At 47.9% G+C, this 10,671-nt stretch overlaps 1 protein-coding gene across 4 annotated transcripts in view; it reads right to left on the bottom strand.

The window, feature by feature from the left end:
* Positions 1–208: 208 nt before the first annotated feature.
* Positions 209–10,671, bottom strand: part of LOC128405610 (scaffold attachment factor B1-like) — a 36,579-nt gene continuing 26,116 nt past the window's right edge. For 3 of the 4 annotated variants that reach the window (XM_053372411.1, XM_053372413.1, XM_053372414.1), the window contains 6 exons: positions 8,978–9,115; positions 6,677–6,716; positions 4,457–4,569; positions 3,028–3,140; positions 1,070–1,136; positions 209–583 (listed from right to left, as the gene is read on the bottom strand). In XM_053372411.1, the coding sequence (XP_053228386.1) occupies positions 457–583; positions 1,070–1,136; positions 3,028–3,140; positions 4,457–4,569; positions 6,677–6,716; positions 8,978–9,115 (598 nt within the window). In that variant the 3' untranslated portion in view covers positions 209–456. The remainder of the gene's footprint in view (positions 584–1,069; positions 1,137–3,027; positions 3,141–4,456; positions 4,570–6,676; positions 6,717–8,977; positions 9,116–10,671) is intronic. The other variant, XM_053372412.1, reaches the window with a different exon arrangement.

The raw sequence follows: 10,671 nt of genomic DNA, 5'->3' as shown, positions 1-10,671 counted from the left end.
AACACTCCTCTAATTCTCAAGCTCCCGTCTGCCTTTGAGCTCTCCTTCACTCTTCCCAGACTTCTCCCTAGTCCTCACTGCCGTGCCATGCAAGTTTTATTCCCAACCATACTGACCACCCTCACAGAGGCTGGACTGGGAAGAAACTCCTAAAGCTCTCTGAACCTTCTGAGCTATGGCGGCGGCTCAGCCAATCAGAGTTAGAGACTTCACAAGTGCAATACAGATTTATTGTTCATGGAAAATGGAATGTTTCCTCCGAAACAACTGACTGGTGTCCTGCTAAGAACACGTTGGGGGGGGATGGGAGGCAACAAAACACACTTGAGTTCACGTCATACGCAAGCTTTAAGATAGGGCGCTGTGGTTTCGTTTCAGTTGGCAAAAGTTCAAGGCGATGACCAGGAATCAAAATTCGATGCAGTTGCCGCGCCGTGGCGAAGAAGCAAAAAGTCCTCAATAGCGCCGGGTGAATCGAGGGTCGCTGGGGCGGCTTGTTCTATCTGGGCTGGCAAAACTGCTTGGCAGACTGGCTCCCTGTGCCACTGGAGCTGGGGCGGCACCCTGCACGAACCCTCCGCGCCTGAGGACAAGAAGCAGAAAGTTGACTTCCTGCTCAAGGGCTCAGTGCAACACCCTGCACCCTCCTTAATTAATTTTGTTTCTTTATTAAATTTGTATACCACCCAATACCCGCAGATCTCAGGTCGGTTCACAACATAAAATTCCAATATATATAAGAAACACAGACTACATAATAAAAATAAAAACAACCCAAGAAGCCCCCATTCCACTGTTCAAAGGGCAGTCTTTAAAATCCTGGCCTCCAGGTTTCTTAATCCATACATTTTTCCTGACCAAGCATGCGTGCTAAGAGGCCACTGGGTCATCGCCACCCACCCCAAAGTCTTTTGCATGTGCACACAAACCTATCTATTACCTAACAAAGAGAACAACTATGACTTAAAATATTTCAACCACAATCCAAAGCCCCTTCAAACTCTCGGCAGAAGTAATGTGGGGTTTTTGCAGGGCGGGGAGAAGCAAAACCCTTTCAAGTAACTCTTACCCCGACATTCCTCCTCTGTTTATCACATGGCCAGGCCCTGACTGAGCAGGGGCACTCCTCTCACCAGCTAAGAAATGAAAAGAATGGGGCAGGGAGGCGGGAGGGAACAAGTCACTAAGGAATTATTGTATTGTTTAATTTTTTTAACAAATGCCTGCAGTCCCAACCACCCTTGCCCTTACCCTGAATTCAGTAGGACTTACTTCTGGGTAGACATGGTTAGGATTGCGTTGCCATGTTTCATTTATTTGTGCTTTTCTATACCCCCAAGGCTCCTGCCAAGCTAGCAGTTCGAAAGCACAAAGTGCAAGTAGATAAATAGGTACCGCTCCGGCGGGAAGGTAGACGGCGTTTCCATGCGCTGCTCTGGTTCGCCAGAAGTGGCTTAGTCATGCTGGCCACATGACCCGGAAGCTGTATGCCGGCTCCCTCGGCCAGTAAAGCGAGATGAGCGCCGCAACCCCAGAGTCGGCCACGACTGGACCTAATGGTCAGGGGTCCCTTTACCTTTTATACCCCCAAGGCAGCATTCGTGGTTCTCGTGCTTAGGTTACGCTATGAAACGGCGACAGGCCCAAGATCACTCAGTGTGCTTTATGGCTGAGGAAGGATTCAAACTCTAATCTTCCCATGTCTAACCAGGATGATGCTCTGGTATTCAAGCTCTCTGCACACTGGCTTTCCAGCTGACTTCTGCACACAGTTCAAGGTTTGGCTCATACACCTGTGGTCAATCTCCTTTCGTCTCCAAGAGAATGCAGGAAGCTGCCCTGTCGATTAATTTGTCCATTTAGCCTAGTGTGGCCTGACTCTGGTGGCCAGCAGATGGCCAGGGTCTATCTCAGGGAGTCTTTCATCACCAGCTGTCTGCCCTTTAAACCTGGGGCCTCTTTTGTGCATTTAGAGAGGGGGTCTTCCACCTGTCGGTTTGCATTTCTTAGTACAGAAAGTATTGATCTGATGTGTTGAGATCTTTCCTATTCTGCTTAATTCAAGAGTGTTCTAGGTGGTTTCTTTCTATGTGAAAGAAACAGGCAGGAAGTTCTTGTCTGGGTTATTCCTTCTGGGAAGCCAAGTACAGCTGGTTGAAACTGGTTCTGTTATCCTTTCTGTCAAGGTCATGCTGACTATAATAGTCAGGGCTGGAGGAGGCTGGGTTTCTCATTTCCTCCTTCTATCTCTTTGTTCTGGTGCAGTGTTCTGTTCTGTATGTAGTGTTAAGGTTTATATAAGCTGTAAGTTAAATTTAAGATAAGTCTGCTGCAACTGAGTTTCTGAGAGCCAGTGTGGTATAGTGGTTAAGAGCGGTAGACTCATAATCTGGTGAACAGGGTTCGATTCCCTGCTCCTCCACCTGCAGCTGCTGGGTGACCTTGGGCCAGTCACACTTCTCTGATGTCTCTCAGCCTCACTCACCTCACAGAGTGTTTGTTGTGGGGGAGGAAGGGAAAGGAGATTGTTAGCTGCTTTGAGACTCCTTCGGGTAGTGATAAAGCGGGATATCAAATCCAAACTCTTCTTCTTCTTCTTATGGACTGTGCCAATCTTGAATGTATTGGATTTGTGACCTCTATGCTCATTTGCCTTCAGCAGTAGTAAAACTCTGCTGAATGAAGCACAACTGCCTCTGGTCTATGTTGGGGGGAACGCTGCAGTGTGTTTAAGTTTTTGCTCCACACACGTCACCACCCAACTCCAGCCCTAGGCTCTTGGGAGCCGTTAGCGGCGCGCCTACAAATGGGGCTTGTTACAATTAACTTTTTTTCAATTACAGGCCTGAATCAGACATGCTGAGCCTCAGGAAGTGGGAAACCCACCAGGGAACACTTCGCTCCCCTGACTGTGCCACCCTTGCCCTTGGTTCTGAAATGCACCGCTGAACTGTGCTTGTTGGAAACAAAACATTTCGAAGGTAGAGAGGGGAGCGCCCTGCAAAGTTTCCTTTGATTTCTTTTTACCTTGCCACCTTTCATGCTCCCGGCCGATGATCCCTTCTTCCACACTGCCCTGCCAGGAACGGTCTTGGTGACCTTCAAGTTTGCGGCTGTGATCTCCCCAGTCGCGCCCGTCTCTGGATGAGGGAGCCGCCCACCCAAAAGAGAGAAGAGTGCCATTAGCAAGCATGGAAGGAAGCTAGTGACATTTCCTCGTAAATATGACTAGCCTTGACAGTGTACTTAGGTTACCTCTGGAGGGGAACCTCAAAGAGGGAGTCCAGCTCCCTTATGACAGAACATAAGACCTCCACTGGTGATCTTAGGGTGTGGGCAGAGGCCAGCCTTAAGATTTAAAATGGTTTAGTGAAATCCAATTTTAACATTCAGAGGCAGTCTACCTCCGAGTACCAGGCGCTGGGGATAAAACAAAAGGGGAGCCATTGTGTCTCCCTTCAATGACTTGTTGGCTTCCCAGAAGCATCTCCTGCTGGCTAGCAATACCACTCCTGTGCCCTTAGACCCCAGTTCTCTACCATCCAGACACTGCTTGGATTTTTCTGGCTTACCAGGGGCTAGAAAACCAAGGTTGCCTGTTCTGTGCTGCCCAAGCACACAAGAATTCACACACCACTTCCCAGCACACTAGCAGAGTGTTCAAAATTCCCCAGGTGCCAAGCGCGTTTTACTACCAGTGCAGGTGTCCAACTGCAGCCCCAACTACATGGAGATTTCTGGGCAACTGACAGCTCCGTCAAGCCTGGCTGACTCACACACAGACCTCCATCATCGCATCAAGGAAAATTAAGTGAAGGGCTGAGTACAGATATATTTGACTGTGCTGCAGGCTTTCCACAGGCATCCAAAACAGAACTCACAAAGCACTGTTTAGTCCACAGTTAATACCATTTCCATTTGTGTTTCTCCTTCTGGGGCCAGACACTGAGATCCAGCGCCGAGGGCCTTCTGGCGGTTCCCTCGCTGCGAGAAGTGCGGTTACAGGGAACCAGGCAGAGGGCCTTCTCGGTAGTGGCGCCTGCCCTGTGGAACGCCCTCCCATCTGATGTCAAGGCAATAAACAACTATTTTACTTTTAAAAGACGGCCCCCTTTAGGAAGTTTTAAATGTCTGACGCTGTATTGCTTTTAATATTTGGTTGGAAGCCGTCCAGTGTGGCTGGGGAAACCCAGCCAGATGGGCAGGGTATTAATAATAAATTATTATTATTATTATTATTATTATTAGAGCAAGCAGTGCAGTTGAGGCAATAGAATCGCAGAATTGTAGCACTGAAGGAAGAGGCCCCCAGCGACATCCGGTCCAATCCCCTGGCGAAGATATTCTGTTGTGGTGACTGCAACCTAGGTTTAAGGCGCCACCTGGTGCCCGGCTTCTATATCCAAGTTTCTAACACGGCACCGGCGTGCGACAGCTCTGCTGTACGGACACTCACCGGGACGGCAGAGGCAACCCTCGCCCTTTGCTGAGCCTCCTCTCCGACCCGTAACTTCCCCAGCTGTCCCGCGAGTGGCGGTCAGGCCCTCCGTGCCGCTCGTCAGAGTAGTGCTGAAAAGGCAAGCCCACACAGTTGGAGTAAAGCACAAGGCATTACCATCTGCAAAAAATGGGGGCAGGTGGATAGCTCCAGCCTATAGGCCACCGGTGAACCATCCTTGCCCTAGCCTGGTCACCACAATGGCTCAGAGAGCGCACCACCCGACTACAAGGACAGAGATGCACCAGCGGGGTTTTCTTGTACTTCTTGGGAAGGCTGCAGTGGATCTTCCTACAGCATCCAGGAGCTTTCCCTATTGGCCTTCAGCTTTAATCCTCCTTTCTCTGCCTTGCCCGCGATGGCTCTTCCGCAAAACCCGAGATGACGCTTCAGCAATCAAGCAATGAAGAAGGACATGAAAGAGAGTCCGTGGTGCTGAAGCAGCCGATGAGAATTTTGTGGCAGGGATCCGGATAAAGGGATCTTAGACCCTGGCTTGCCCAAGGTGTGAGCAATAGCCAACCTGGCTATGCTTCTCATGTGCAAATTGAGACAAATCATCTGCCACTCTTGTCTGGCCTGCTGCACTTCCAGCATATTTATAATGTCATGTTCTTATTGCTTTTAATTATTGCTGCTTTTTCATATTGTGGCTGCAAACCGGCCAGAGCAATTTTTTTAGCTGGAAAAACAGAGGTAGAAGGTATTTGAAATATATGTTTTTCTTCAAGAACACATGAAGCCAGAGGTTCGCGGTCTCTCTGCTACGAACAGTTCACTCCACTGCCAAGAGAACAGACCATTATCCAGGTGTAGGCTGTCTTTGGTAAAGGTAAAGGTACCCCTGCCCGTACGGGCCAGTCTTGACAGACTCTAGGGTTGTGCGCCCATCTCACTTAAGAGGCCGGGGGCCAGCGCTGTCCGGAGACACTTCCGGGTCACGTGGCCAGCGTGACAAGCTGCATCTAGCGAGCCAGAGCCGCACACGGAAACGCCGTTTACCTTCCCGCTAGTAAGCGGTCCCTATTTATCTACTTGCACCCGGGAGTGCTTTCGAACTGCTAGGTTGGCAGGCGCTGGGACCGAACAACAGGAGCGCACCCCGCCGCGGGGATTCGAACCGCCGACCTTTCGATCGGCAAGCCCTAGGCGCTGAGGCTTTTACCCACAGCGCCACCCGCGTCCCCGGGCTGTCTTTGGTTCTTGTTTAAAAAGGCTTGCCTCTTCAGCAGTGGGAATCGCTGAAGAGACACAAGTAGAATGTTAGTGCCTGTCTCTTATGGATAACAGGCTGGTGTTTTGAGTCTGATTTTCCAGGTATTTGGGATGTGGTGCAGCCAACAGGAAGCGATCATGCCTGGAAAACATGGCTCGAGAACAGTTCTTCTTAATCTGTCCCTACGCAGGAAGACACGCAAAAGCTCTCACGTAGCAGCAGGTAGTCCCTTCGTTTTACTTGTAATCTGTTTCTCTTTCCAAGAATCCAAATCGCCTTTCTTGACCAGGATCCCCAAATCTCTGACAGCCGAGGCTGTCATCAAGAATGTGGAGTTACACTTCATACGAATTCCTAATGGGATTTATTCTCAGACTATGTCAGGATTATCTGCTTTCCAAGGATCCCACCCCAGAAACAAATTGAGTGAAATGATCCCAGCGATGCTCACATGTGTGAGAATTGCACACACCCCTGTTGCATGGAGTGAGGCAGTGCCAGAGCAGGAATCATGCAGAGTTGCGACAGTTAGCTCTCTGTGGCTGCCGTATTTTTCGCTCTACAAGACGCACCTAGTTTTGGAGGAGGAAAACAAGAAAAAACATATTCTGAATCTCAGAAGCCAGAACAGCAAGAGGGATCGCTGCGCAGTGAAAGCAGCAATCTCTCTTGCTGTTCTGGCTTCTGGGATAGCTGCGCAGCCTGCATTCGCTCCATAAGACGCACACACATTTCCCTTTATTTTTTAGGAGGGAAAAAGTGAGTCTTATAGAGCAAAAAATACGGTACTTGTCTCCCGCTTGCTGCAGCCTTTGCCTGAATTAAATTGCTTGTGGCACTGCCTCAGCCTACTGCTCACAGCCTGGGAATTCCCAACCCATACCGTAAGACCATAAACCATTGTGCAAGCTTTTTGGACATCAAAGTATTTTTTATAACAATACTGCTTCGCATGGGCATACCTGTCCATCCCGATCTGGCACAGTTCTTGAACTTTCTCTCCTGGTTGGGAGGGAAGAGGAAATCCGTGTTAATGCACATAGGTGGGTAAGCTTTGGAAACAAGCAGGGGACAGGCTGCCACCTAGTGGTAGAGCCACTGGTTTGCATGCAGTTGCCCTGGTTCGATTCCCAAGGTGGGCCGGGAAACTCTGGAGAGCTGCTGGCAGTCAGCGCATTCAGTATTGAGATGCATGGACCATAGTCTGACTCAGGGACAGTTCCCTATATTCCTAAATTCTGCTGCTGTGCATCTTGTTAAAGGTAAAGGCAAAGGGACCCCTGACCATTAGGTCCAGTCGTGACTGACTCTGGGGTTGCGGCGCTCATCTCGCTTTACTGGCCGAGGGAGCCGGCGTACAGCTTCCGGGTCATGTGGCCAGCATGACTAAGCCGCTTCTGGCGAACCAGAGCAGCGCATGGAAACGCCATTTACCTTCCCGCCAGAGTGGTACCTATTTATCTACTTGCACTTTGACTTGCTTTCGAAATGCTAGGTTGGCAGGAGTGCATCTTGTTACTTTGGGATTAATCAATAGGAAATTACGATAACCACTGGCATCTTTTCAACTTCTTACAGGTCATGGCCAGGAGAAACCAACTTGGCAACTCTTAACTGGTCTGCTATCTGCCATGTGCATGGTGACTCAAGGTCGTTCCACACATTACAAAGCAAGAAACTGAACCGTTTTGGGTTCTGAGGTCAGTATACCAGTACAGCACGCTTGTCTTCAAACGCCAAAACGTCACCTTTGCACTTTACATTTTTGGGTGAACAGCGAAAACTGTGAAACAGCCAAAACCCAAAGTGGCCTAGGAGCAGAGGAAGCCGCCTTTATCTAAGTCAGACACTTCATCCGCCTGGCTCCATACTGCTTTCTCTGACTGGCAGCAGCTATCCAGGATTTCGAGCAGAGAGTGGTCTTTCCCATAACCTGCTGATGCTAGGGTTGGGCCTGGGACTCTAAAAACATTCTAGTTCTGAATGAAGGGTTGGCTTAAAGAGGAAGACAGGAAAGGGCCTTAAACAGAGACAGATCTTTGGTCCATCTAGTTCAGCACTGTCTTCCCTGACTGGCACTGGCTCTCCAGGGTTTCAGACAAGGGTATCTCTCCCACTCATACATGCAGGTGCCAGGGCTGGAACTGGGGAGTTCCTGGTCTGTCAACTAAACTATGCTCACTTCCTTAAAGAGCTGCGTATGAGTGAGGAAGAAGAGCACGAAAAGTTTCCATTGCTCATTTGAACCACAATGAGCCGTGCAGTTATTTCCATGGTCAGAGGCAGTAAACGCTTTTGAATACACAGGAAGCCGCAGGAGAGGGCGCTCTTGCGCCCGGGCCTTGCTTGCAGGCCCCCACAGGCTTCCCTCCCTGTGAGACGCGAGGGTACAGGGAACCAGGCAGAGGGCCTTCTCAGTAGAGGCGCCTGCTCCCAACAGATGTCAAGGAAATAAACCACTATCTGACTTTTAGAAGATGTCTGAAGGCAGCCCTGTTTAGGGAAGTTTTTAATGTTTGATTGTGTTTTCAATATTCTGTTGGGAGCCGCCCAGAGTGGCTGGGGAAACCCAGCCAGATGGGCGAGGTATAAATAATAATAATAATAATAATAATAATAATAATTATTATTATTATTATTATTATTATTATTATTACAGTGGTACCCCGCAAGACGAACGCCTCGCAAGACGGAAAACCCGCTAGACGAAAGGGTTTTCCGTTTTGGAGGTGCTTCGCAAAACGAATTTCCTATGGGCTTGCTTCGCAAGACGAAAATGTCTTGCGAGTTCCTGCGGGGGTTTTTTCCTCCCCCCCTTTTCCCAAGCCGCTAAGCCGCTTAACAGCTGATCCGCTAAGCCGCTTAACAGCTGATCCGCTAAGCCGCTTATCAGCTGATCCGCTAAGCCGCTTATCAGCTGATCCGCTAAGCTGCTAAGCCGCTTATCAGCTGATCCGCTAAGCCGCTTATCAGCTGATCCGCTAAGCCGCTTATCAGCTGATCCGCTAATCCGGCTAAGCCGCTAATAGCGCTAATCCGCTAATCCGCTAATGGGCTTGCTTCGCAAGACGAAAAAACCGCAAGACAAAGAGACTCGCGGAACGGATTCTTTTCGTCTTGCGAGGCACCACTGTACATAGGCATCTGGTCAGCCACAATGAGAACAGGGAGCTGGTCTGGATGAGCCACCAGCCTGACCTGGCAGGCCCTGCGTGGCCTTGGGTTTCTGACAATGTAAGACACAGGAGGGAAGATTTCGCTACCTGTCTACCGAGTGGTCCTGGTACCGGCTGCGGTCTCTGTGGTCAAAGCCATGGAAGCGATCTGGTCGACTGAAGTCAGAGTGGTACCCATCATCCAGGGCCACCCGCTTCGCTTCAGGCCAATACGAGTCGTCCCGCCTGCAAGGGAAACAGATTCAGCAACTCCTTGACTCCGTCACCCATATCCAGAGAAGCTGGCCTGCCGATGGTCATTAGCCTTCCAGCACCAGGAAGAGACCTTCTGCTTCTCCCATAGTTCTTGAAATGGCAGCTCTGGGTTGTTGTTTTTTTCAGGCTGCTTTTACTGGCACTCTTTTTTTTCATTTGTATTTTTTAAAATTAAACTTTTTTAAAAAAAACTCAGCAATTCTGCAAACCTGAAATTAAAGGGTGGCGTAGAATTTAAGAATATTTAGGTTTTTTAAAAAAATCCATATGAAAAAGAACCATATTAAGAGACACGAAGAGGCAGAAAACAAGAAAAGTGAATAAAAAAAATATTATCATCACACTGTTGCTAATACAACATGTGGATGAATTGCATCCTGCACCTTATCATTCCAAAACTGGATAAAAAAATACCCCGCTTTTCAAGACATAATCCATCACAAAGATATCTCTGCTAACATAAATAAGATTATTTATTTATTTATTTTTTAAAAAGTAAAAATCCAGTAAAATCCAATTCCTGAAGTGCTTTTTAATCTCCTCCTCCTAAAATAGAGGATGGGTGCATAGGGGTCTGTAAGCAACTGGGCACATCTCCAGCACAAACTGATAATGGTTTTATACTAGCAGTGGCTTTCCCAGGACTTTTCTTTCTGCTGCCAATCTCCCCGGGAGGAACGTAGCAGGGGTCAGGTAGGATAAAAAATCAGCCTGGCAAAGAGTTCTCTGAGCTGTACTTAAGTCAGGCTGACTCCTTTGGAAAGCAGCAAGACTAGAACCAGCCGTGCATCTTGCCTTCAGTCTTACGTCTTTATCTTTATTGAATATAATTTATATTATATTTATATTAAATTTTCCATTTTACAATTTAGAATATTCATTTGGACATCCTTAAAATATCAATGACTTCCCTTCTAATCTTTCCATGGTTCATTTTACATAGCGTAAATGCCTGCATATTTTATATAAACTAAACCATTCCGTATTCCATTGTTACTTGCATCGAAACTTATTTACACTTTTGAATTTATCTTAATGCTGCCCGCGTTTTCAAGTGTACACAATTATTCCCCATATATTCAATAAACATTTTCCAATCTTCTTTAAACAAATGTTCTTCTTGTTCTCTTATTCTGTAAGTTATGTCTGCCAGCTGCGCATATTCCAACTGTTTAAGATGTTTTGTTGGCCAAAAATGGAAAACGAGTGACGCAAATTCCGTCAAATTAAGTTGCCATTCTTCTTTGGCTGGGACCTCGCTCGTTTTCCATTTTGGGGCTAACAGAACATGGGCCACAGTTGTTGCATACATAAATAACCTTTTTTGACACCTGGGCATTTCCATCTGAATTATCCCCAACGAAAAGGACTCTGGGTGTTTGTTGGTTTTCCCCCCAATACCCTTTTACCGGTCCACCACATTTGAAGGAACGTTCCCTTAGTCTCATTGCATCTCCAGTACGTACCTGATTCAGTCTTATACATCTTAGCAAGTCTGCTTGGAGAATCAGCCTTACGTCTTCATT

This window comes from Podarcis raffonei, chromosome 18, assembly GCF_027172205.1.
Source record: "Podarcis raffonei isolate rPodRaf1 chromosome 18, rPodRaf1.pri, whole genome shotgun sequence".
In the NCBI taxonomy this organism is placed as follows: Eukaryota; Metazoa; Chordata; class Lepidosauria; order Squamata; family Lacertidae; genus Podarcis; species Podarcis raffonei.
The sequence above is the reverse complement of the archived record's forward strand: the minus strand, read 5'-3'. Positions and strand labels throughout refer to the sequence as shown.